Below are 27,290 nucleotides of genomic sequence, written 5' to 3' on the forward strand. Positions count from 1 at the left end.
GGGGGTCCCCGGGCAAGGTTTGGGGGGGACCAGAGTGTACCAGGCACTGGAATCCCTGGTTGGTGGCAGCGCTACAGGTTCTAAGCTGGTAACTGAGCTTAGAGGAATACATGCTGGTACCCCATCTCTTGGACGCTAAGGTTCAGTGTGGGGATTGTAGCAGGACAATAGCATTGCTATTTGTGTTTCTTACATACACCAAATACTTCCATGCCTGTATTCTATACAGCAGAACCCCGTTTAGCCGAGCCACCACTATCTGCTTCTCAGTATTAACTGAACTCCCAGCTGCCCGGGCCTGACAGCAGCAGGGGCTGGGGTGGTCAGTCCCAGCCATGTAGGGCTGGCTGCCTGAGCCCCACCACATCGGAAAATAAGGGACAGAAAGAACTTTGCCAGTTCTCCTGACTACCCCAATTTCTGGTGATGCGATCTGGCCTCAGTCCCCATGAGATCCACCGTACAGGGGTTTATTTTTTCACAAAATGTAAAAACTAAAGATTTGCTGTAAAAATGCAAATTCCACATTTTTCTGCAGCAAACAGATTTCTAGGATCCCTGGCCATGAATGCCAGGAGCAGGGAGCCCCTGGCTGGGTTAACAGCACCCCCTACTGGGCCAGGGAAGGCAACGATTCGCTAGGGCTTGGGCAGCAGTCTGACACAGGGTTTCTAGTCCCCCATTAGCCCCACACGGAATTCTGCGCAGGCACCTCATAAAAGCTACAACCCCCAGCACACACACTCCACTTCTCAGCTCAAAGCAGCCGCACGCCAGTAGCAGAAGCACCACTGAAAGTGGAGCTGGGCAAAGGGAGCCCTAACTACAGGCCTGGCACCTCTACCAGCAAGGGGAACACCCTCCTCTGACACCCCTTAACCACAGAAACAATTTCCCCAGGGCCATGAGGGATGCTCCCTCTCTGGCCATTCGAAAGCCCTAATGGACCTGCTCTGGGTAATTATTGTACGGCAGGTGTCTGGTCAGTTGATCACTGTGGTCCCCTTCTGGCCTGAGGATCTGGGAACAGCCAGAGGCAGGATCCAGGCTAGCTGGGCCCGGGCTGATAATTGAGGCAGTTCTGCCGGGGAGCATTAATAACCGGGATAATGATTAGTGGGAACTAGCACAAATGCAGCAAGCTCACAGGGCAGCCACTGGGAGCCTAGCTCAGCGCAGCTCTGCCAACTCCCCTTTTGGCCATAAAGCCATGTCAGATTGCACCAGGCTAGACCAGGGCAACCTCAGACATCCCAGCCCAACCAGAAGGGCCCAGGAGGAGAGAAGTCGGACGCTCTCCCAGCGGGGAGCCCAGTATGACCCGTCTCGCGGCTAAGACATCGCCGTGGGCAGAGAGGGAACGGGGTTTACTACTGGGAGCTGGCTGTTTCCTAAGGGGTTTAGGAGCTGGCTGGGGAACACAAGCCACAGAAGGCAGAGCCGTGGCTGGTGCTGGGAGAGGGCAGGAGGTGGGATACAGGGGGCACATCTGACCTTCCTCTCACTCCTGATGCCTCTGCAGACAAACTTGCTCAACGAGTGCAGGAGCTTTCTTGGCTCACGGGACAAGAAGCCTGTGTGTGTGTGACCGACCTGGGCAAGCTGGTCTCCACATGAACTGGCCCCTCCTAGAAACCTGCAGTGCTACATAGGCCTTGCAGGGCACCAGAGATCTGAGAGATTGCAGACCAGTGACTGAGCACACCGGAGCCGCAGGAGAGTCGCAGGGAACTGCACTGCAAGAAAAAACTCTGCAGCCCTCTCTGCCACAGAGAAACCACAGGCTTGACACAGACCCAACAGTCCAGCCCCACCCATTCGACGGCCTGGCACTCACGTCTGGCGCCTCACTTCACCAGCCAATCACAGCAACGGAAGCCCCAGGGGCAGCACAGCAGAACTGGGCCCGTTCCGCCTGAGGAAAGCTGGCACCATCCATTCCATGCAACATGAAAGGTGCCCAGCATGCTAGCCTGGGCTCTGAGAGATCGTACCAAAACCTGCAGTCAGCTGCAGTGCCCCTACCTCCTCCTGGGGAACGTGCAAAGCTGAGGCCAGTGCTCATTGAACCCAGTCAGGGGCCATGATCTGGAGGTGGAAGCTGATGCAAAGCAGTGTCCAACCCAAGAGGAGGGGACTGCAGCCAGCACAGCAGAAGGCCTGAGTCTTCTCTTGTCTGTACCAAATTCCCCCCCCAGGACTTACACAGAGTGACATCTGACTGACGCCAACAGAAGCGATAGACGGCTCAGGCCCAGGGAGAGCTCCAAACCCAGGGCAGGAGGAGAAAGAGACTCCCTCCCGTGGCCAGAAATGAGCAAAGGCTCTGCTATGGAGCGCAAGCAGGAAAACCGGTTACCGGAGGGGAGAGAGGGCGGAGCTGGCAGCGAGGGGTCAGTACCAGACAGCAATAAGGGGCTGGCTGCAGGGGTTAATACCAGCCCCATGGCAGTTCTGTCTCCGCTGCACTCTGGCAGTGCCTGCAGGGCGTCTCATGCCAGCGAGCCCCACTGAACTGCACTGCACGTGCATGTGTCTGTCTGCTGGTGAAGGTCAGGCTCTCTGTTGCAATCCAGCCTCTTGGCACTTTGTGGCTGGGCATGGGGGCAGAAAGCAGCGAGATCTTTCCTCTGGCGTACGGGAGTTCCCCCGAGGCAGGCCAGGGGCAGGAAGGGACGTGCTACTGGACTGTGGTGATGGTCTGCTGGCAGATGGCCCCATGAGGCCATGGAGTGCACTTCCAAGAACCTCTCAGGTGACACAAAAGACACTGGGTCAGGGCTGGCGTAGAACTGTCCCACACTCAACGTGCTGCAGCTGGCTTTTCTGTGCCCCCAGCTGAGCATCAGAGCCGGTCTCTCTCTTTCTGTGCAGCGCCCTGGGAGCCATGCACTCGCCTGCCTTCAGGGACAGGGAACAAGAGAAGACAGTGGCCTGCCTCTCCCGGTTCCCTGCGGGCCACCAGACGGTGACTGGGATCTCAGAGCTGGGGCAAAGGGGAGTAACCGGATTAGCAATGACTGACATGACTGACACTGGGGGGCGCACAAGAGCTATGTCCATTAGCTGCACCCAGCATTTATTCCCAATAGCCCCCCCTAGGGACCGGCTCCAGGTTCTTCCTTTCCCAGAGCTCAGCAATGCAGAGCCCCTTCCCCGGGCAAGGGGGCACTCAGGGCTGAGCCCAGAGCTGGCAGTCTGGCACCAGTGCCTCCCCACTCTCTCCCCATACTGGAGAGTGGACCCCGCCAAGGGTTCGGTCTCCTCTGTTCTAGAAGCAGCGAGGCAGCTGGGAGCACAGAGCTCACGGGGTGGGGGTGGTCAGTGGGAAGCTGGGAACACGCACAGGGAATCAATTCTGAAGCACTTAGAGGAGAGGAAAGTGATCAGGAACAGTCAGCATGGATTCACCAAGGCCAAGTCATGCCTGACTAACCTAACTGCCTTCTATGAGGAGATAACTGGCTCTGTGGATGAGGGGAAAGCAGTGGATGTGTTATTCCTTGACTTTAGCAAAGCTTTTCCACAGTATTCTGCCCAGCAAGCTTAAAGAAGTGCTGGGGCTGTAGGAATGGACATAAGGTGGATAGAAAGCTTGGCTTAGATTCATCGGGCTTGCCCCAAGGGTCGGTCCTGGGGCCAGTTTTGTTCAATATCTTCATTAATGATCTGGAGGATGGCGTGGACTGCACCCTCAGCAAGTTTGCAGATGACACTAAACTGGGAGGAGTGGTAGATACGCTGGAGAGTAGGGATAGGATACAGACGGACCTAGACAAATTAGAGGATTGGGCCAAAAGGAACTACCCCTGTACTGTGTCCCTGAGCAACCAGCCAGCCATCTGGTGCCCAGGACTCCAGCAGTACCTCTCAAGCCTGCTCCCGACCCTGCTCTCCATAGCAGACCCCCCACACAGGGCACATCAGTTGGATGGTGGCACCACAGGGGCACAGGTAGGAGACAGCAGGACCACAGACAGGTCAGAGGTCACGTTACCCGCGCTCCTGGATCCTGCCAGCCCCATAGACGGGAGCCCTAAACGCTAAGGTCTTACTTTTCCCAGCTGTCTCCAAGAGTTTCCTCTTGCCTCTCTTCTTCTGGGGGGCGGAAGGGGCCAGCTCACCCTCATCGGCCGGGGGATCCGGGCTGTCCTTCGGGGTGCAGCGCCCGTTCTCCAGGGCCTGGCCCGTCTCGCTGTCTGGGAGGCTGTCTGTCTCATCCTCGCCATGCTGCCCGCCCTTCGGGGTCCCGTCGCTGTCCTCCGGGCCTTTCCACTGGGCACTGTCTGTCTCCAGGTCTCCATTGAGCACCTGCTCCGTGGAGCCAGCATCCTGGCAGGGGGGGTGGCACTTTGGGACTGAGGCAGTGTCTTTGGATGCTTCACTACTTTCCACCTGCAGAGACAGAGAAAGGGAGAGGCTGAGAGGCCAGCTCCTGCCCAGCTCTGGGCTGCATAGGCCCTCGGTCCACCTTCGCCAGCGCCGTCACCCAGCCTCATCTGCCCTTGGTGCTCCCCAATCTGGCCCCAATGTGCCCCTTGATCCATGTCCCACATGCCCTAACCTAATATGGCCCCCGAAGGAGCCCCCTTGATCCAGCCCCCAGTCTACACTCTTGTGCTAGAGCTGGCATATGTCCAGTCCTCTCCGCCGCGTGTACATCTGCCCCGGCTCCTCCTTCGGGGGGCTGCCCCGTTCACTGGCACTCTGCATAAGTCACCTACCCTGTGGGAGGGCTGAGCCCTGGGGCAGCCACTGCACCGTGCATCACAGTCCTGCCCCGCAGCCCCACGTACTGCACCAGAAAGGCCCAGTCAGTGCCCTCAAGTGCTGTACAGCTCCAAGAGTGCCAGAGAACCCAGTGCTGCAGGGGTTAAAGGCACTCTCCCAGCAGTGAGCCCCCTGCACTGTACCGAGCCTGGAGGACAGGACTCCTCCTAGCTAGAGGCAGCAGGTCAACAGACTATCGACGCCCCCCCCCCCCATACACACACACTGCACCCCAGAGATATCTCCTGGGGCCTGCGTGAAATCCTTCCCAGTGCTCCAAGACTTACTGAAAATCAACATTAACAGTTCAGTGATCCCCAGCCAGCTCTTTTAAAACTCTTGAATGAAAGTAATCTGGGCCTGCTGGTTTAAAACGCCTAACTTAAGTAGCTTCTGTTTCGCATCCTCCAGAGATACTACTGGAATGAAAAGAGTGTCATCGTCACCATATGCTTCAGGCTCTTTTCCTACTACAAAGATAAATGGGACGACCCAGGAAATTGTAGCCCTGTTATCCTGGCATCAGTTGTGGGCTGCGACGAAAAGGGCGAGTGTGATCCTTGGATGCATAAAGAGGGGAAGCTCAAGTAGGGGTAGAGTGGTGATTTTACCTGTCTTTGGAGCTGTGCGACCACTGCTGGAATCCTGTGCCCAGCTCTGGTGCCCACATCAAGAAGGATGCTGGTAAATCGGCGAGGGATCAGAAAAGCGCCACAAGAATAATTAAAGGGTTAGAAAAAAAGCTTTATAGTGATTGATTCAAGGAGCTCAATCTATTTAGCCTAAGAAAGAGAAAGTTAAGGGATGTCTTCATCCCAGTCTATGGTACCTACACGGGGAACAAATATTTGATAACAGGCTCTTCAATCTAGCAGAGAAATGTCTACCAGGATCTAAGGGCTGGTAGCTGAAACTGACGAATTCAGACTGGAAATAAGGAGCACATTTTTGAAGGTGAGAGTAATTATCCACTGGAACAATTTACCAAGGGCCACTCTCCATCACTGACCACGTGGCTGGTTTTCTAAAAGATGCACTCTGGGGATAGTTCTGTGCATGTTTCTGGCTGTTACAATGAGAGTCAGACTAGATGATCACCATGGTCCCTTCTGCCTTGGGATCCAGGTATCACCCAGCCTGAAGCTGGTCACACGGGGAGCAGGCAAGAGGCCTCCAGTGACACACAGAGGGGGGCAGGCAGTGCGGGGAGGCGTGCCCTCTGCCCCATTCTGAAGCATCTGTGCAGGAAAAGGTCAGGCTTGGGAAGACCAGGCTCATAAATACCAGGACACCGGGGGAAGGGCAGGTGCAGGCTGCCAGGTCTGTAAATACACCAGCACCCTCCACTCTGCAACACGGCTGTGTGACACCCAGAGCTCACTGAACCCTTCTGATAGTGCACCCCAGCCTGTACTCCTTCCAGCCCTGCTAGGCCTTACAAATCAGGGCCAGACAGGACCCGTGGACCCAGCCCCACCTGGAAGGAGAGCTGCTCAAATGGCTAATGGGATCAGAGCTGGGAAAGGCCCCTCAGCCCAGGATCACCCAGTCTGTTCTCTAGGGCTCCATCTAGTCACCAGGGCTCCCAGCCCTTCCCCATGAGACAGCCCCCAGCCAGGCCCATTTCCCTGCCTGGCATCTCTCCAGCTAAGATCAAATCCCCACCCCCAGCCCAGTTATGCCCCCTGCACCCCTCTTGAAAAGCCTCATGTGCCAGGCAATTGACCTCACTTGGAAGGTGAGATTTTGTCAGACACAGCGTGCAGGGCTGCCCTGAAATCCAGCCAGCAAACCCTTGGGCTCCAGGCACAGATCGTGCTGTCTGGAGACACACGCCCAGCCCTTCCTCACCCCCTGCTGCCTCGTGCACACGACTCCATCTCCCTGGAGATGTTCCAGGAGTCTGCCCCATTATTTTACTCCCTTCACAAAAGGCCCGTGATTTGTTTTCTCCCATCGTAAAAACCATCCTTGGCCCAGCCCCTTACCTCCAGGCTCACTGAGCGTGAGCTGTCTATGGCTGCTGGCTTCAAGCCCTCTGTTCAAACTCCATCCCAGCCCCAGTCCAACCTGGCTTCTGACCCATGCCCTCCACTGACTCCCCCTCACCACCAAGGATCTCTAATGATCTCTTCTGAGACCAACTTCACAGCCAGGGCTCCAGCTCCAGCCCCTCCAGGCCATGGCTGGCTGCCTTTAACGCGGCTGACCACCCTGCAATCCCTGGGCTTCCGTGAGCCTGTCCTCCTCCCTTCGGTGTCTCATCTGGGGGTGGTCTTGCTCCACTCTCCTCTTACGGGGAGGGTCCCCTCAGGGCTCCATTCTTGCCCCCTCCTCTTCTCCCTCTACACCAAGGGTAGGTAACCTGTGGCACACGAGCTGATTTTCAGGGGCACTCACACTGCCCAGGTCCTGGCCGTTGGTCCGGGGGGCTCTGCATTTTAATTTAATTTTAAATGAAGTTTCTTAAACATTTTAAAAACCTTATTTACTTTACATACAACAATCATTTAGTTATATATTATAGACTTCTAGAAAGAGACCTTCTAAAAAGGTTAAAATGTATTACTGGCACGCGAAACCTTAAATTAGAGTGAATGAATGAAGACTCGGCACAGCACTTCTCAAAGGTTGCTGACCCCTGCTCTACACTGTCTCTGGGGGGGTGTCTATGCAGCATGCAGAAGGAAGCCTCCCAGCCCGGCTCAGGAGACTTGGGCCTATGGGGCTCACGCGGGCGCACTAAAAACAGGGTTACAGAGCCTGAGCTCCAGCCCGAGCCATAGCATCAAAGCTCTGTCTACATACCTCTTTTGAGTGCACGAGCCCATGCCCTGCTAGCCCGAGCCTGACCCAGGCTGACAAGCTCACTTCTGTGGGCTGCACAGACACCCTGGGCGATCTCAGCCACAAACATGGCTTTGGCTTTAACACCTATCTTTAAACTGATGACTCATGAATTCATGGCCATTCCAGCCCTGTCTCCCTCCCTCTGCCCTAAGATCTCAGCCTGTCTCTTGAATGTCCTCCCACGGGTGTCCAGCTGCCACTGAAACTTAACCCAGCCACAGCAAAGCTCCTGATCTCTCCCGACACCCTCCTCTGCCTCCTCTAGCACGGAGAATGGCACCACCAGCCTTGCTGCTGCTCAAGCCTGAATCTTGGCTTCCTCCAACCCACACACCTCGGCTGTGTCTGCAACTCCCCGCCCTCGCCCAAAATGAGCACCATGACAAGTTTGGTTTCAGCCTGGCCCTGAACCATGGAACTCCAGAGCGAGATATGCGTGTGCAGCCCCGTGATCTGAACTCATAGACTCGTACCCCCAGCTGGTCTGCAGCGCTCATTAACTCTGAGCTCCCTCCAGCAGCGCAGGCCAGAGAGGATCTCCGCGCAGCCTGGCGGCCCTGGCAAATCTTCCACTCTGCTCCCCAGCAGGCTGTCTTGCTTGGTAACGCCGGCCTGTCCCATCAGCGCAGGGTAGCTGTGGGCGTGAGCCATGCGAACAGCCCCCTGCACACTGCAGGCCTGCAGGGATGAGCGGCACCCATCTCCCCCAACCAAACTACCCCCGATTCCCCCTCTCACACTGGGAGCCCACCAAGCATGCTGCATCGGCCTGCACCTCCGGGGGCTAGAGCATAGGACTAGGCACTGCTGTCCCAACACCCTGCCGCAGCCCCAGCCCCAGGCAGCCCAGGAGACTCGGCGTCCCCCAGCCAGTCACAGCTTTGCAAGGAGCCCAGCTCCCCGTCCCCCAACTCCTGACACTGGGGCCCAGGAGCAGATCCAGCCACCCCAGCTCCCCACAAAATGCTCTCTGCTCCTGGCCTGGTCTGAGGAGTAGCTGTTAATCCACCGCACTGCAACAAGGTGACACCTAATGCTGAGCTAGCTAGGCCCCAGGGCTACACCCAGGCCGGTTCCTCAAATCCCTCGACCCAGGAGCCTCCCTCAGGGACCAGGGCTGTCCCAAGTGGGTGGCACCAAGGGAGGCCCCCTTCTCGTCTGGAAAGTGATAGGCCAGGCCATGCAATGGGATCCCAGAGCAGTTCCTTCTGGGACAGCTGTGCCAGGGCGCTGGCGCTCGGCCCTCCCTGAGAGATCTGCCATCTGCCGGGTATCTCTGCTGCACTGCTAGCCATGGTGCCTCTGGGGAGAGCATGGGCAAAGCCCCAGAGGTGGGGCCAGGCTGGCTGAGGCCTGATACCAGAACTGTCTAGATGCGCCTAGTGTACCCCTTTTGTCTTAGGGATCCCATTGCCCATCTCACCCCCCAGGGTCCATTCTGTACTCAGAGCTCCTGGCCTGCAGCACAGAGCCACACGGAGGGCAGGGGTAAAGCTCTAAGCGCTGAGTGTGGGGCAGAGACACCTCCCAGGGCCCCAGGAAAGCTCTGTAGCAGCAGGACAGACCCTCCTGCCAAAGCCAGCTAGTGAGTAGCCAGAACATGGCAAGTCTCGGGAGCATCAGGCTTCCCCACATTGTGCCGTATGGCTGGGGCGGGTCTCTGCTGAACAGCATGCAGCAGGGCGGGGGAGGGAGGACCTGTGGCTTCTCGCAGCACTTTTCATTAGTCATGTCACCCCAAAGAGAAGGAAGGCCCAGGGACATGAATTCCTGCCAGCAGCTAGGCACCTGCATTATTCACAGCCCATTAATAGTGGAGAGGAGCCGGCCTGCGCTGGCGTCTCTACCCAGCTGCCTCCACTGGGGAAAGTGAAACAAGTGTGTGTGTGTGACAGGCGGAGTCAGAGCCAGCACTAGCACAAGGCACATGGCAACATGGACGAGGGGGTGAGAGACAGACCCTGTCTGCACTAGAGAAGCCAGCTGCTCAATCATTCTCCCTAGCCCCTGCCAGCTGCACGGACTGGTGTGTGCCTCCCGGAGCATCCTCACTGCTAGCTCCTGAGCTGTGGGGCCTGCAAGCACTAGCAGCCAGCCTATTTCCTCTAGCGCTGACCTGCAGGCTTGGCCTGCCCTGGTGGCACGGTCAGGGGCTCTCACGCAGCAGTGCTGTGCCATCCAGGGAACAGTTCGCAACGATTGTTAAACGCCCCCCGCCCCAGGGAACCCAGGTGGGCGGGCGGTTCTGGGCAGGAGCACTCCAGAGAGCACGAGCTGCAGTCCAGCCCTGGGCTGGGTGAACAGCGAGGGAGAGCACCAGCCCCAGCCCCAGCCCCAGCCCCAGGGGAGCCGGGTACACAATCAAGGCCAACCCCTGCCCATAGCCACGCAGCCCAGGACACAGATGGCAGGGGCTCCCGGCTGGGGGGAGAAGGGCAGGGCTGGCAGCCTGGGAGCCCGGCTGATGGTGGGAGAGCCAGCCAGGTGAGCTCCACCCCAGCCTTGATCCCTCCTCTTCTTCCTGCTCCTGGGAGTCAGGGGCGAGCAGCCCTGCACGGGCAGCAAAGAGCAGTGCAGCAGGCTCATACTCCCAGGCCTGGGGGGCCAGGACTCCCACCCTGCTCAGCAACGGCGCTCGGGTGCCATTGGCCAGGGGCTGCAGGAAGACCCCGGACAGCAGAGCGGTTGCGAAGGGAAGGGTGAGGAGTTAAGAGTGAAAGGCCCAGCCTGGCTCAGTGGTTTCCGTGGCAAGGGAGAGTGAAAGTGTAAGCGTGCTCTGCAAACCCCAGCAGGGATGCGTGCAGGCAGTGCTGGCTGCAGGGGGCTGTGCTGGGGGGTGCTTTGGTTCTTTCCATAACAGCTGCAGGACTGGGGCCAGGGCACAGCCCCCTGGGATATCTGGGCACTGGGCACACACACAAACCAGCAACAAACCCGATGGGGCAGCACTGGGGACTCTTCTTTCCAGGCAGCCTTAGGGCCCCCATTCTCTTCCCCCAGGGCCACCCTTGGCCCTTTGACAGACCTGGCCACAGAGCTCCACCTCCAGGACTGATTACTGCAATTCATTCGATCTAGGAACGCAGTCAGACCCACAAAACCCTCCCGCTGGGACGCAATGCAGCGCCATTCTGCTTAGCAACACGTGGACACATCACCCCATACCCTCCTCTCTCCTGCAGCTCCCCACTCGAGCCAGGGCAAGGTCTCTGTCCTGATACTCAAAGCCCCAGGAAATGGCCCTGGCTCCCTGTGTCCAGGGCCTACCTTCCTCCAGAGCAAAGAAACTATCCACCAGTGGGGGAGACAGAACTTGCCCGGGAGCTGGGCCTGGCCTACGGAACTCACTCCCACGAGAGGGGAGAGACGCCGAGCACCAGGCTGAATCAGAACTCAGGTCTTTTGGCTGCTGCTACCTTCCATGCTGCTACTGCAGGTGGGGAGGGCACTAAACTGCGAAGTGTTCAGCTACTCTGCTGCTGGGAGCCACCCAACCAGCCGACCAGCCAGAACACCCCTGCTCAGACACCCGCCCTGCCTTCTGCAGCAGAACCCCCTAGCACAACGCTGGAGCACTGAGATCTGCACTCAAAGGGGAGAGCGCTTCCCTGAGTTACATTGCTCTGGGCTGCACCTGAGTCCCCTCTGCCGGTCTCCCAACCGCCCCGATCAGTCCCTCAGCAGAGTGCCTGTCTCACATGGCCACCCTGCACCATGACGGCTAAACAGGGCACCATCTCCGAAGCAGCCATTTGCTCAGCTGGTGCAGTAGCGCAGGCTCCCAGCCCCAGAGACCCCATGTCGGTGGGGCGCCAGTGCTCTGGCCATGAGCTCGCCAGGCACATTACATGCTCCATTAGAAAGCACGAGGTATTGAACACTTCCCTCAGTTTCCTGTTCTCCAAACCCAGCAATCGTCTCCCTCTGCCTCCGCATCCCCTCCCACAAGCAAGGTAGCAGGAACAGGCCTGGCCCTGGGGCCTAGCTCAGCCTGCCTCTCAGGAGGAACAAGACACCAGGAGCACCGCAGAACTGAGGGGCTGGGACTCTCCCCGTGGACCAAGGCAGGCTTGCTTGGAGCCCAGCCAAACACGGAGGGAGCAGCAGAGAGGAGGTGCTTTCCCGTAGTGCCAGCCTTCTCGGCCACCTGCACCACCCTGCCCTGGCGGGACCTCATCCTCCCACTGTGCCAGCCTGTCCTCAGCCCAGGCCCTGCAGGCAAGCCTGGGTTTGAAGAAAGAGGCTTGTCTCTAAGGCAGGGAGGAGCCTGGAATACCAGTCCCCATGCCCCAAAAGTGACTTGCTCTCAGCCCAGCCCCATCTGCGCTGCGGGGCACAGGTGGGCAGCAGGAACCCCTTCAGTCAAGCTGAAATGGACCCAAGGGAGCCTCTCCCTTGCCCCTCATCTCTCTCCTACCAGGCAGCCTTGTCCTGATGCCATGCCAGTGCCACACAGACATCGCCCCCCCTTTCCTCCCGAAGCCCCTGGCACTGGCTGGCCACTTGCTGCTCAGTTGGTCTTCACACATAAGTGAAAAAGGAAGCAGGGCCGTGGCTCTGGTAGCGATCAGTGGGGCCAGGCACTGTGCCCGGCTGATGAAGAATGGTGCCAATGCCAGCATCGTGCCCTGTGGAAACTACATGTCCCAGGATGCAATGCACACTGGCAGGGGGCCACAGGGCACAATGGCACAGAGAACCTGTCAGCACACAGCTTGGCTTTGCCTCTGCTCCATCAGCTGGAATAGCTGAGAGGGACCGGGGGGGCTGCAGTGAGGATCAAGGGGCTTGGGATTAGGGGGTCTGAACTAAGGATTAAAATGAAGGGAGGGCTGCAGGTGAGGCTCGACAGTCGCTCTCAAGAGCTCTCCGTATCCTTCCCTTTCACAGAAACTGCAAATCCCCCACAACTAACTCACAAATCCTTGGCACTGAGCCTGGAGAGATCCCGCAGTCCTGATGCTGCCTGGAGTCCCTCACTGTCCACCAGGGATGGACCCCACTGCACTGAGTCCTCAGGAGAGGGGAGGAAGGTGTCACCGTGGCACCCCCCACCCACTCGGCCATGTGCTGACGGACACCCCGCATGCCAACAGCACATCCAAGGTCACAAGGGGCGGCTGCCTCTTACCATGGTGCAGACCCCACTGCATCCCCGAACGGAGCCCCCCGAAGACAGCTGCCGCCTGCCTGCGTCCCAGAAGACTCCTCCCCACACTTGTTTCTCTTTCTCAGTGCCTGCAGCAGACGCTTCCTGCTGAGCGCTGGTCCTGACGCTGCCTCGCTCACAGTCACTTCCTCCAGTCACGGGCCAGCCTCCCCTCATCCCTAGCTACTTGCCTGCTCCGAGCGCCCTGGGGACCCAGCACCTCTGCTCACCCAAGGCCTGGCCACACAGGAGGAATGTGAAGCTGCAGAGAGATGGGCAGGATGTGCCAGGCTGCAGGGCAGAAAAAGGCAGGAGCTGAAGACCCGGTGGGGAGGAGGCCCAAGCAGCTGGCTGTACACTGAGGGAGAGGAGGAGCAGGGAAAGGCAGAGCTGGGCACAGCCAAGAGACACAGACACCAGCAGGGGGGTTAAGAAGCGGAGGGGAGATTTTGCAATGGGGATGGTGAAGAGACAGCAACAGCCTGGAGCTGGGGAGGGGAAGGCTAAGGAGCCCAGCCTCAGTGTGTGCAGCTGGAGCTGGTGGCTGAGGCGCATTTGGGGCTTACTGGTGTCAGGAGGGCAAGCGAAGCCATGAGAGTGGGAGGAGTCACCGGGCACGGACCCCGGGATGCCCCTGGAGGGAAGGGGAAAGCGATATTTGGAACTGGCGGATGATGGCTGGCAAGTCTAGCCCAGAGCCCTGACTGCCTGAGGAGGCGGGGGTGGGGGAGGGGCAGTCACAAAGCAGCCCAAAGCACATTGGGACAGCCCTTGAGAGCCCAATCTCTGCGACTGACATCCCATCCTCCCATCCTCTGGGGAAATGGAGGGGACCTTGGGTGCCCAGCCCCCTGCCCAAGGAAACTTTAACACCCCACCACACAGCAAGACTGCCTTAGGAACTGCAGGCCACTGGTGACACAGCCTGTTCCCGGTCTATCTCTCTCAGCTTTTCCATGGCGGGACACCTGCACACACACCCCTTCCCAGAGCAACCGTGGCTGCCCTGAAATCCCCTAGGGAGAGCATCCGCCTGAAGCAATGCTTTGTGTTACTATCCCAGCCCCTACACTGCTGAACCACCACGGCTGTGTTTGCTTTAGTGCCGGACCTGCCCTGCCCCTTGGCTTCAGGGCTTTCCTTTCTTGCACAGATATGAAGTGAAGGGAATGGAGTAACTTCAGCCACATTCCAATGTGTTCAGCGGTATGTGGACGCATGAACATGCACACACACACACACACACACAGTCTCTCGCTCTCTATCTCTGTACTGTATCAAGATGCCAATGCTTGCCTGAAACCCCCAGGCCTAGTGGCAGATGCTGATTCTTGTAACTCATTGAAACCATCCGAATACAGGGGAGGTGGGGTCGGATCTTACGGGAGAGAACACAGGGTGTGGGCAGAGCTGAGCTCAGAGAGGAACCCTGGGAGCAGCCCAGCCTGGAGAGAAGCCAGAGCTAGGGCTTGGCTAGCTTCACTGCAAGTTCCTCAATTGAATAAAACCAAACTCTCGGAAAGGGAGAAGTTTTGAGCTGCTGCAAATTGTGTGGACTGTTTGGAAGCCATACAAACAACTTGTCACACATGGCACAAACCTACCCCGACACAAATGCTCTATGAGTTGGCACAAATGTACATGCTGTAATGGACCGTGGTATAGGTGATCTGGCCTAGCAGTCACAGCTGGGCTGAAGTCTGTCCACCAGGGACATGAGCCATTGGGCAGGAGTGAGAGGAATTGCAAGGCGAGGTCCCAGAAACAAGAGTCAAGGTCAAAGGCAAGCCCGGGTCAGAGACCACAGACTGGGGCAGTACTAGGTTAGAACCAAGAGGCAGGAGTCGGGGTCAGAGACCAGGGCAGTACCGGGTTAGAACCGAGAGGCAGGAGTTGGGATCGGGGTCAGTGTCACGGAGTGTGGGGGAGTCTAGCCCTGCACCCCTCTTCCTGGGACCCACAGTGACTCTCAGCCAGCCAGTAAAACAGAAGGTTTATTGGACAACAGGAATGCAGGTTACAGCCGAGCTTGTAGGCTCAGCCAGGGACCCCTCAATCAAGCCCCTCTGGGGTCCTGGAAGCTTAGCCCCGAATTCCAACCACCCAGCCCAAAACCAAAACTAAACTTCCTTCCCTTCTTCCGGCCCCTTCTCTTTGTCCCGCTTCCGGGCTCCCGGGTGCTGCCTCCCTCCCCCTTACCTGGCTCAGGTTACAGGCTTAAATCCTGTCTCTCACCTAAAGACATCCCTGCTCTCCCATCCCCCTGCAGACAGCCCCTCCTCCATCACAGTCAGGCCGGGATCAAGACCAGAGATCGGGCAGTACCAGGTTAGAACCGAGAGGCAAGAGTCGGGGTCGGGGTCAGAGACCAGAGATCGGGCAGTACCGTGTTAGAACCAAGAGGCAGGAGTCGGGATCAGAGTCAGGCCAGGGTCAGAGACCAGAGATTGGGCAGTACCAGGTTAGAACCAAGACGCAGGTCGGGGTCGGGGTCAGAGACCAGAGATCGGGGCAGTACCGGGTTAGAACCAAGAGGCAGGGTTGGGCAGAGTCAGGCCAGGGTCAGAGACCAGAGATTGGGCAGTACCAGGTTAGAACCAAGACGCAGGGGTCAGGGTAGGGGTTCAGAGACCAGAAATCGGGCAGTACCGGGTTAAACCAAGAGGCAGGGTTGGGGTCAGAGTCAGGCCAGGGTCAGAGACCAGAGATCGGGCAGTACCGGGTTAGAACCGAGGCAGGGGTCGGGTCGGGGTCAGAGACAGATCGGGGCAGTACCGGGTTAGAACCGAGAGGCAGGGTTGGGTCAGAGTCAGGCCGGGGTCAGAGACCAAAGATCGGACAGCCATGGGTTAGAACCAAGAGGCAGGGATGGGGGTCGGGTCAGAGACCAGAGATCGGGCAGTACCAGGTTAGAACCGAGAGGCAGAGTCGAGGTCAGAGTCAGGCCAGGGTCAGAGACCAGAGATCAGGCAGCACCGCGTTGGAACCGAGAGGCAGGAGTCGGGTCAGAGACAGGCCAAGGTAAGAGACCAGAGATCAGAGGTAGTACTCCACTCAGATGAAATCTTATAGGAAGGGGTACCTTAAGTGATCCCAGTGCCAGAAGGCAAGGGGCTCCCCCAGATCAGCTGAGGAGACCAGCTCCATGCACCCCAGCTCACTGTGCCTCTAACCTGTATGTACCAGGTGTCACGTCATATGTCACTGGGAAACTAATGCCTCGCTGGTCATTCATGTTCTTGCATGATGTCCATGCGTGTGTTAGTAAGAGTTAAAGATACACACTGGAATTCCACTAATGGGTGTTTAAACCAGGCACGTCAGGGGAGTGGTAAACAGGTCTGCCCTAGACAAAGGAGGGCGCTTTGCTTCTATGCCCAGCCTAGAGTCAAGCCGAGACAATGCAGGTCCATTTATGTGCCAGGCAAACGACCCATGCTACCAAGTGAGGCAGGAGAAAGTTCCAGTAGGGAAGAGAAACTTTATCTGGGCTATAAAGACAGGGGGCGTGACCTGTCTTTCAGGTTTCCTCTTAAGAAATTGGAGGATTGGGCAAAAGAAATCTGATGAGGTTCAACAGGAACAGTGCAGAGTCCTGCACTTAGGATGGAAGAATCCCATTCGCTGTTACAGATTAGAGATCGACTGACTAGGCAGCAGTTCTGCAGAAAAGGACCTAGGGGTTACAGTGGACAGAAGCTGTGATATGAGTCAACAATGTGCCCTTGTTTGCCAAGAAGGCCAACGCATTTTGGCTGTATAAGTAGGGGCACTGCCAGCAGATGGAGGATTGATCACTCCCCTTTATTCAACGCATTGATGAGGCCTCATCTGGAGTATTGTGTCCAGTTTTGGCCCCACACTACAAGGAGGATGTCGAAAATTGGAAAGAGTCCAGCAGAGGGCAACAAAAACGATTAGAGGGCTGGGGCACAAGACTTATGAGGAGAGGCTGAGGGAACTGATTGTTTAGTCTGCAGAAGAGAGAATGAGGGGGGATTGATAGCTGCTTTCAACTACCTGAAAGGGGGTTCCAGAGATGGATCTAGACTGTTCTCAAGTGGTAGCAGATGACAGAACAAGGTCTCAAGTTCACTGGGGAGGTTTAGGTGGATATTAGGAAACACTCTTTTCACTGGGAGGGTGGTGAAGCACTGGAATGGGTTCCCTAGGGAGGTGGTGGAATCTCCTTCCTTAGAGTTTTTAAGACCTGGCTTGACAAAGCCCTGGCTGGGATGATTTAGGTTGGGATTGGTCCTGCTTTGAGCAGGGGGTCGGACTAGATACCTCCTGAGGTCCCTTCCAACCCTGAGATTCTATGATTCTGTGAACCTCAAGTGCTAAGCAATTGAATCATCAGATTGTGTCCAACATTTCAGGGTTATAACCGTGTAGGGAGTGAGGTGTTTAGTGAAGGCCTGTCACACACTGGTGATTAACCGCAGCACCAAATGTCTGCACGGCAGTGACACTCCATCAGGAACTAGGGGACATTGCGCTTCAGAGTGTCCTAGCAAAGGAGAAACAGGTACTTCCCCGCCAGCAGGGAATGTCACTGCTGTCTCTGTCTCCTACGGCCGTTAAGCGTGGCAGAGTCACAACCTGGAAGCCCCGTTTCCATCAGGAGATGGGAAACTTTGGTCTCTCTAAAGAAGCAAGGAGCCATATAATTGCTCTGAGTGTGCAGGGGAGGGCTGGGCGCTGCAGGGCACATGGTTTTAGGGACATTCAGGACTGGGAGTGTACAGGGGCCAGCTGGCCGGTGGCACCCAAGGCTGGTGGAAGTCAGAGTAGAGTGGTACCCAGGCTCCGAACGGTTGGCTCAGGCCTGTGTAGCATGCACACACTTGGTATGTGACCTGCAGGATGGTAGGCTGGCCTCTGCATCCCCACGCAGGGAGCGATGGCCGCAAAGTGCTGCGATGTGCCCAGGGGGAGCAGTAACACAACCCCTTTGTGGTCTGAACTGCACCCCCAGACCATGACAGAAGGGATCAAGCCTGGAATCTGTCAGTCCTGTACTGCCCAGGCCAAGCGACTCGGCTTCGCTCTGGGAATGCCAGTGCCCTGAAGTCATCGGATGCCAAGCTGTGATCTCTCTCTAATATGGCACAATCACTCAGCACTCACCTGGGGCACAGGGCGTCTGTCATTCCTTAGCACCAGGTACAGGCAGCCGCTGACTTCAGGTCATCTCTGCACCTTCCCTGGACAAGCCGATGATACACGGCTCAAGAGGTGCACTCAGGGCTGCGACGCCCAATTGCCAGGGCTTAAGCAGCTGTTGCACAACCCGCTGGGGATCCTGCAGCTGATCCTCCCACATGGAGCTCAGCCCACTGCTATGCTGCCTGTGCTAGGCATTTGGAGCCTGGGAGAGCTCCCTGAAGGAGATAAGAGTGATTCAGGTGAGTGGGCCAGTAAGGACTAGCATGTGACCTCTCTGTCCCTGGCCATGCTTACTCTGCAGAGGCACAAGCAGGGCTCTGCAGCTGCACCACTCTACTGCCATAGGGAGACACGGATGGAAGGGGTCTGTCCGTCACCATCACCAAGCCAGCTCCTGGAGAGGGTAGCTCTTCCGTTGAGCCAACTGCATCTCTTCTGGGGACTAGGTTGACCTAACCATGGTCTTCAGAGCACAGAGCACTGTCTCTGGGGTGACCTCGTCTGTAAGTGTAGACAGGCCCCGTATTTAATCTGGCATATCTGTTGGGCTCGGGGGAGGAAAGGGAGGCACGGGGCAGGTAAGCAGTCCTGAGGACATGCCCAGTGATCAGCCCAGCCCCGGGAGCAGGATTATGCTGGGCCCAGAGTGCTTTTTCTGCTGATTTGGTCCTTAATAAAACCACCACTAGAGATACGGGAGCTCAGGGCTCCACCCAAGATGGGGCTACTGGGGATGGCGCCTGCTCACAGGAACAGTGCCTTCGGTCCCCAGGAGAGAGCCCCCCCTCAAGGGGATAAATTAGACTGTACGTTGCCAAAACTCAGGAAGCAGGTGTGATGGGTTGCGGCTGCCGTCCCACCCATGGACAGGCCACAGAGGCTGGGCTGCAGGAGTTGCTGCTGTGCAGAATATGGGAAAAGACCTCGTTTATCTGTGAGGAGAGGTCAGCAGATCTTCCCTGGGCAGGCCAGAGCAGGTCTTTCTCTATAGGGCAGCCACCTCAGCTCCCCTGTAGGGCATGCTTAACCTTCCTGGCCACTGGCCCCTACCCCTGCCTGGTTTCTCACAGCACGGCCCTGGGGCCCCTCTCCCAGTGACACCAGTCTTGATACCCTGTTCATCAGCTTCTCCTTCCCATGGATGTCCTGCTGACTTCCAGCCCATCAAACCACCATCCTCCCCACAGCCAAACCCCTCTCCTACAACACAGTCTTGTTCATTATTAGCCTTCTCCCCACCAGGCCAAAACCAAGTCACTCCCCTGCCCTCACACCCACACTGTTTGCTACTCCTGCTCCTAGGATTGTGGGGCAGGACCATGCTTCCCACTGGCCCTGACAGCACCCAGCACTCACATAAATAGCAGTAACACTCTGTCTGAGATGGGAGGTGAGCGCTTGCTGATGTGCTCTGGGAATTGTTGTGGGGCCAGTCCCTGACCTGTGCTATGCAGGAGATCAGACCAAGTGATCACAATGGTGCCTTCTGGTGTGGGGATCTAGGAAGCTCTGATATCAGGACTGTCTAGAGAATTCTCACATTGAAGCAGTCATTTTCAAGGATGTCGAACTATCACAAGGGGCCTGTGTCACCTAAACCTCTGTAAGGAAACAGACCCAGGCCAGGATGTGAAGAGGCACCTAAGTGAAGCCCATGGCAATAGAGAGAGCAGGATGGAGAATGAGACTACTAGGAAAAGCCTGTTACGTGCCACAAGCTCCTTGAATTCCCCACAGGCAGAAGAAGATTCCCTAAACTCAGCAGCATGAGGGGATCTGACTTCAGAACAGCAAAGTGAGAGGAATTAGGAAATGCACTGAGCAGAACTGATGGGCAGCAGGAGGGCAGGGACTATGGACACTCTATATTAAGATGCAACAAACTAGAGTTCCTCCAAACCACAAGAATGCAAAGAACAAAAACAGAAGTTTCAAAAGTTAACCTGGACTGGAACTGGTGAGGGCCCAAAGGGATCTGTGGAATTAGGTCAGGTCTACACTTAAAACTTAGCTCAACCTAGCTACGCTGCTCAAGGCTGTGAAAAATGTCCTGCCTGAGCAAGGCTGAGCTGCTGTCAATGCAGCGAGGTCTACGGAGGAACTCTTCCTTCGCCCTAGTTACTGCCTCTTGGGAAGGTGGATTAACTGCCTCAGGGCTGGTCTACACTGCTGGGCGGATCGATCTAAGATATGCAACTTCAGCTATGCTATTCATGTAGCAAGTCGACCGCCACAGCTCCCCTGTCAACTCCGCTTACTCCTCCTGCCAAGGTGGAGTACGGGCGTCGAATCGGGCATCCCCTGATAGATCGATTACTACCCATCGATCCTGCGACTACTGTAGACGTGGCCTCAGCAGAACAATTCCTTCCATCACAGCAGGAAGTGGCCACACTACAGCTGCAATGCTCTAGCTGGGCCCCGGTAGTGCAGACACAGCAAAGAGCGGCTGTGAGGAATTCATCAAAGCATGATGAAACACTAGAGAAAGAGCGCGCCCCTTTGTAAGCAAGGAGATACCAAGCGGCTTTTCCAAACCCATCTCCACCAAACCCCAGGAAACCCTCTGGCCCCTCAGCAAGTAATGCAGACCTTCAGACAACAAGCTGTGGGGAGCACCTACAAATCAGTTAGGGAATAGCCACTGAGGCTACCAAAGAAAAAGGAGTGTGATGCGGGAAATGACCACTGCATGATATTAAGCCTCAGGTACACAAAGAACTGTATGTAAAGACACACAGCGTCCCCGCACTAACAGAATTATGAGTGATAACTAGCTGCGGGGTATTTTAAAGAACAAACCTGGACAAGACATTGTGGGTTTATCTGACCGAATTCAGAAGCACAGGGGGAGTAGCAGAATGTATTGGGATGTTACAAAATATCCTGCAACATCCCTCTCCATACTAATTCGGACTGGCTTGGATAAGAACCTTGTCAAACAGACCAGACGCTGTGAGGGGGCTTGGAAACTAAGCAGGGAGTGGTGAGGTCTGCTCTTATTTAATAGCTGCCTTCAGGATCTGGAAGAGACTCCAAAGAGCACGCTCAGCCTGACTGTATCCATCTGCTGGTTTTTGGCTTAGCCAGACTGTGAGCTCTGTGGGGCCAGGACCATCTCTTTGTTCTGTGTTTGGCCAGTGCCTCGCACCACGGACACTGATTCTGATTAAGAGCTTTGCAGCAGGGGAGATGGTCCAGCTGGGGGGCATGTCCCAAGCAGGAGTGAGACCCCATTGCTGGGAACATTTCACACTGTATAAAACCAGAGGGAACAGACTGTAGGGGACAATCCTGCACTGGTCCAAGCAAACGGGCCGAATGTTTCCATCACTACAATAGGCAACATCCAGAGTTTATGAGCTGAAGGAGACAGAGCAGTTCTGTTGCCCAGGAATCCCAGCCCAGATCCTTGCCAGGACAGCTGCTTCGGGTGCAAAAGAATAAGGCCAAGCTGCCTTTGGGCTGGGCTGCTCCCATCTGCTCAGTGCCCTGCGTGCTAACACGCTGGCCTATGTCTCTCTCCCATGGCAGCCGGACTCCATCCCTGCCCGTGACCAGATACAGTTCCTGCTCTCCTTTGGTGCATGGCCTGGACAATTAGATCTCACCCAGTCACCTTTCCACTTGCCACACTCCACCTCGCTGCCTATCCCTTCAGCGTTAAGCACAGGGGCAGCTAATCGTCTTGCAAGCACCCTGCACAGGACAGAGCAGCTCAGCACAGCCCCAGCTCACTGACAGCCTTCTCGAGCCTAAAGACAGCACTCCCAGAAATGGGATCACAGCAACTGATCCCAGTGCAGTCTCCTCCCTCGGCTTCCTCCTGCAGCTCTGCTCACACCACGTTCCAAGCTGCATCCTGAAGGCTCCATTATAAACAATAACAATGATTCTGTGCACTTCCCAGGGAGGAAACGGGAAACCAACTCATGTGGTTTGGATTAGCCCGCAGGCTGCTGCAAGGGCTCCCGGGAAATGTGGCTGCACAGGGCTCAGCCCATTCTGGCCAAGGGACAGCACTGCTGGAGGAACAATGCTGCAGAGTTGAGCTGGGCTGGGCACCTCCTAGCCAGACAAGGCACCATTCAGCTTCTGGGACTCGGTGGATGCAGGAATGAGGTTGCTCTCTCAGGATCACACACTGAGCGACCAGGGGATCACACGGGGGCATTCAATTCCCCTTCTCCTCAGCTGATCGCTCCTCAGACCTGACATTTCCCCCCTCCGTCCTTCACTGACCTCAGTTCACCCCACCCCAGCAGGCACCCACCCCCAGAGTGATTTACACTATGCCCCATAAAGCCTGGGTACAGTATCCACCCTGCTGGCATGCCAATCCCACGCTCCCCCTCCTGTGTTCAGAATTCAGCAGGCTGTGCCTTTAAGTGCCCCCTCCCCCCTCCAACATGGGGCTCCAGCCAAGCCAAGCAGATGTAGTTGTTCTGCTTTGTGCCTTTACAGTGCAGAGACAGAACCCTGGCCTCCCTCCAGCTCTTCCCTTTGGCAGCACCTTCCCAGCCGGGCTGCAGACCTTCTGATGGGCACAGCCAGCTCTTTCCAGACCCGATCCAGTTTCAGGAAACAGCCGTCATTCCACGTAAGCAGTGCTGTTCCAGGCTGCAACACCAGCCTCCAGCATGCACTGCCTCGGCGCCAGTTCAGCCCCTTTCCCCTGGCACCAGAGGAAGGGACCAGGTTACAGCTGGATAGAGCTGCCTCTGGGGTCTCCAGCAGGCCGCACGGTGCCCGCAGACAGTGCAAGGTGCCGTACATACCGTTCCCGAATTCCCATCACAAACGAGTGCTGGTGGGGAGGAGCTGTGTGTCAGCTCCGCAGGCAGCAGAGAGGCCTTGCTCTCAGACCACTGTGAAGGCAAGACACAAAGCAGCCTGCTAGAAAATTAATCCTCCAGCAGGACAGAGGAGCTTTCAACTGGAATGCTAATTCCCTAGTATTATGCCCATACCAGGGCTAACGTGCAGGGATGCTGCTGCCCAGGGACCTCGCTGTAGGGAAAGAATGGCACTAAAGGGCTCGGGGCAGCAGAGTCAGTACGGCAGGCATCCCTAGGCTGCTGACACCTTGAAACAATAGCTCTGGGAGGCATGAACAGCATCATTCATCATAATGGGTTAACTCTGGAACCTAAAGATGGCTCCGTAAATGCCAGCGCTGTAATGGTTTTGCTGTTGGTTGCTTCACTATAACCATCCAGTTAATCCCAAACTGCCTCTGCTGCCCCCCAGATGCCAGAAGTCCCAGCTATCGAAGCACAGCATCTGTGGCACGCTGAGCACAGAACGCATGAGGGCAACATGAAATCAATTAATTTAATCTCAGAACAAGTCACCCAGGGCTGCCACATGGACTGTGTGAGTCAGATCGATCCAGATTGAACTCAATAGCTGCCATGTATCCCATGCTACTGCAGCAGAGCAGAGCAGGATCAGAGACCTTGCAACATGATTCAGATCCAGCGTAGCACAGAGCACACGGGGCCTTCACCATGAGATGTCTTGCACCCCCCTCTGAAGTACCTGGACCAGGAGGCTGGGGGACGACAATGGTATGATCCAGCCTTTGCATTCTTCTCACCTAAGGAACCCAACACAGCCATTCATTTAGCCTCCTACCCACTCCTGGGTGGGGTAAATAGCATCACCCCACACACAGAGTGTAGAAGTGACCCAGTCAGGGACAGAGCTGAGAATGCAACTCAGGAAACCTGGCTCCCTGCCCCCTGCTCCCACCATAGACAAGCAGTGCCACAGAGCATGGAGGGGTGAGTCAGGCAGCGCACACGCGCCCCTGGAGCTGAGGAGCACCCTGTGGGGCTCTCTGCGCTGGCCCCTTGGAAAGATGCACTGCCCAGATCAGTGGTCCCGCAGGAGCCATGGGCAGCCTGCCCCAGCTGGAGGAAAAGCAGCCAGGACTCAGAGATCACAACTGTCAGTGTAGGAAACAGTCTCAGAGGGGAGGCTGATCCCCTGGTACAAACACCCAGAGCGGGGGGCGTCAGGTAGAGAAGCCCTCCTACACAGGAGCCCCTCCCACCCTACGAGCTGCCACCCCAGGCCCAGGGCGAACCAAACACAGGAGACACTGCACAGACCCAGCAGCACAGCACAGCACAGCTCCCCAGCATGCACTGTGCCATCATCTGGCTCACACAGGCTGGGCTGCACTCCATGATGGGAGCTGTAGTCTCTGTGGGCTACACTTAGGTGCAGCACCTGGCTGGGAGGCAGTCTGTTCAGCAGGGAGCTGCCAGCGCAGCCCTCTCCAGCCAGGGGGATGCCAGCTCTGTCGCCAGCAGAGTTGTGGGAGACCCAGCCATGGGTGGGGGGTGAACCACGGGCTGGGGGAGGCTAGCCCCTGGCTGACCTGCCCCTTCTGCCCAGACTCCTCTCCTCCCTATGAGCCCAGAGCCCCGGGCCTGCCTGAGCACCCAGCCTCCCCCGCAGTCCTGGAGCGGCCGACGGGCAGGCAGGCAGCTGACCATGGCCCCCAGTGCACTGGGCAGGAAGGCAGCATGCCCCTTACTCCCCAGCACTGGCTGGGCGGGCAGCATGAGCACTGGCTCCAACTGCCCAGAGTCCCTGGCTGCAGGCCTGCCCCAGCAGGGGTGCTGGAGCTCTCCCAAAAGTGGGGGTGTGGAGGCCCCACCCAAGGTGCAGGTGAAAGCAGCCCCCTCCTGTGCCCCAGGCGCCCGCATGGGAAGGAGGAGCCGCAGCGGAGCATGGCAGGAAGCAGGAGGGGCCAGGGGGTGGATGGTGGGCCACGGGCAGTTTGGGTAGGCGTAGCCTTCCCCTGCTTTGCTACCCGTCGCCCATGGTCCCAGCTACCAGCTCCTCCAGCCCCACGCTGACCCTGCAAGGACCTCCTGCGATCCCCACCACCTCCCAGACGTTCCTGAGGGGCTGGGTTTGGGGGTGCAGGCACGTGCAGGTCCCCATTGCCAAACCCACTCAACACTCGGACCTACATTAGTGAGAAATCAATGGTGCTGAAATGTGGGCTTAGCACCAGCAGGGTACAGCTAAGTCAACAACTCCCTGCCTCTCGGCAGCACCCATTAGCCTCCCCAATCCCCTGCCAGCTTCCCCCCATCCCAACCCCCGGCTCCCCAACCCCTCTGCCAGCGTCCCCCCATCCCAACCCCCAGCTATTCCAGTCCTGGTCTTTCCACCGCCACAATCCAATCATTCAATCTAATCATAGCTCTCCCTCTATCCCAGTCGAGGGATCTGCTCCCCAACTCTGCCAAAGCCCCTCAATCCCGACACGCAGTACCCCAGCTTTTCCAGGCCTGGGCTGTGCACACACAGAGCTCAGCAATGTCCGTCATTCCCATCCTAGATCCCCTCTCTCCGACCTGTACTTTTCAGATGCAAGCAGTGTGGTCAGTCCTGTAAGGGAATCAGGTGGAATGATGCCAGGCACATGGATTCTTTGTAGGGCAGTGGGTCTCAACCTGGAGGGCTGCAGACTACGACTAAGATTTCCAAAGGGGTCTGCACCTCCATTTGAAATCTTTTAGGGGTCCACAAATGAAAAAAGGTTGAAGCCACTGCTGTAGGAGCCAGAGCGCTGGAGGTGCCGGGTAGCTGGATACCCCCATGCAGCCAGGACCTCTCCATGCCCTTAGTCTGCGGCTGGCCCAGCCCCTATAGACAGCCCAGGAGAATCCATCCCCACTGGACGGTGCTGGGGGTCACTGTGGAAACAGGTGTTTCCTAACCCGGTCAGACAGACACACCTCAGTCCTGGGCCACACCAGGTATCCAACCCACCCCTCTCCTCCAAGGGCCACCCAGTCCATTGGTGCTTCCCTTCCCCTGGCACAGCAGATGGGGGCCTGACAAGAATAGTCACTCCAAGGGGTGTTTGTTAGGACCAAGCTAGTCTGGAGCCTGCCTGGCCCACAGGGTAGCAGCTAGAGAGGCCTCAAGGCTAGCAGGGGGCACTGGGCAGGACCTCCTCCCAGCCTGGAAGGTACAGAGACCCAGCACCAGAGTAACTCTTATTGCAGCCTCGCAGGAAGTGCAGCTGAGATAGAGCTGCCCTCCACTGCTCGCTCCTGAGATTGCAGGGCAGGAGCTTGAACTGAGCTCAGCTCATTAGCAGGGCAAGGGGAAGGGTCCCCTTTCTTCCCCACCCAACAGCTGCCCAAGAGGACCATCTCAACAGCTCTCCCCTCCTGAGCAAACAGCCCCGGCTAATCCCGAACTGGCCACGCTGTTCCAACTGTCCCGACACACCAATATCCATCTCACACACCAGAACCAGCTAGATCCCTGCACGGAGTGTCACACTCACACACACATTCCCCCAGGCCATGTGCAAAGCTCAGGCCAATTTCCACCAAAACCTGCCATAACCAAGGGGGGCCACTGATGCAAAGCCCTGTCCAGTCCTGAGGGGGGACAGTCTGGAGGCAGAGGCCTTGTCTCCTCCAGTGGATCGTGAGGGAGAGATTCCCTCCAGTTATCAGGAATCAGGAAGGAAGAGGAAATCTGGTCTGGGCCAGAAGGAAAGGAGAAAGATGCTACAGACACCATCGGAGCAGCCTGCCACTGACTCATGAAAGGATGCTACTGCGTGAAGCCCTACTAAGGGCAGACTGCAGCCCCTTGTGTTCAGCACATCACGAGCAGAGCCAGGAGGGGTATCTGAGCAGGGTAGCATTCCGGGCAGACAGACAGGGCCACGCTAGCAAAACGACACCCCCCAGCTTAGGCAGACAGAAAGAGTATGATACAACAGACATAAAACAGAAGTTCCATTTAATAAGCAGCAAACTCCTGAATGTTCACTCCAGACCTCCAGCCATGAGGGACACTGGGCTCTTACGTGTCTAAGGCTTATCCTACCGATATTTTGAAATAAACCCCACATCTCTAACTTGATTCAGATTTTCTCACATGACATGATCACGTCACTAATGCCTGGCTGGGAAAAGTGCCCTCCCCCCTGCCGCAGGGGTGCCAAGGAGCTTTGAGTACTCACTCAAAACTCCCGAGGTGAGCCAGAGCCGGGCTGAGCTCACCTGTGGCCTGAGACGTGCAAAGCACTCATCACCCTGCACTCTGCTACACATTCAGGTGCTCTCCACATCCCTACGGGCCAGGAACCACAGACTAACACGGTCAAACCACAGCTGTGGTGGGCCATTAAAAAAGCTAATGCGGTCCTGGGATGCATCAGGCGAGGTATTTCCAGTAGAGATAAGGAGGTGTTAGTACTGTTATACAAGGCACTGGTGAGACCTCATCTGGAATAGTGTGTGCAGTTCTGGTCTCCCATGTTTAAGACAGATGAATTCAAACTGGAACAGGTTCAGAGACG

The 27,290-nt window shown here is 56.9% G+C and overlaps 1 protein-coding gene across 2 annotated transcripts in view; it reads right to left on the reverse strand.

Moving 5' to 3' along the window:
• DNMT3A (DNA methyltransferase 3 alpha) overlaps window positions 1-27,290 on the reverse strand; it is a 312,305-nt gene that overhangs the window by 190,446 nt on the left and 94,569 nt on the right. The window contains exons 1-2 of one of the 2 annotated variants that reach the window (XM_075063542.1): window positions 12,752-13,152; window positions 4,056-4,395 (exon numbers count right to left, since the gene is read on the reverse strand). In XM_075063542.1, coding sequence (XP_074919643.1) covers window positions 4,056-4,395; window positions 12,752-12,946 — 535 coding nt within the window. In that variant the 5' untranslated portion in view covers window positions 12,947-13,152. Of the gene's footprint in view, window positions 1-4,055; window positions 4,396-12,751; window positions 13,153-27,290 lie in introns of those variants that run through there. The other variant, XM_075063543.1, reaches the window with a different exon arrangement.

The sequence above is a fragment of the Chelonoidis abingdonii genome, chromosome 3 (genome assembly GCF_003597395.2).
Source record: "Chelonoidis abingdonii isolate Lonesome George chromosome 3, CheloAbing_2.0, whole genome shotgun sequence".
Taxonomy (NCBI): Eukaryota; Metazoa; Chordata; order Testudines; family Testudinidae; genus Chelonoidis; species Chelonoidis abingdonii.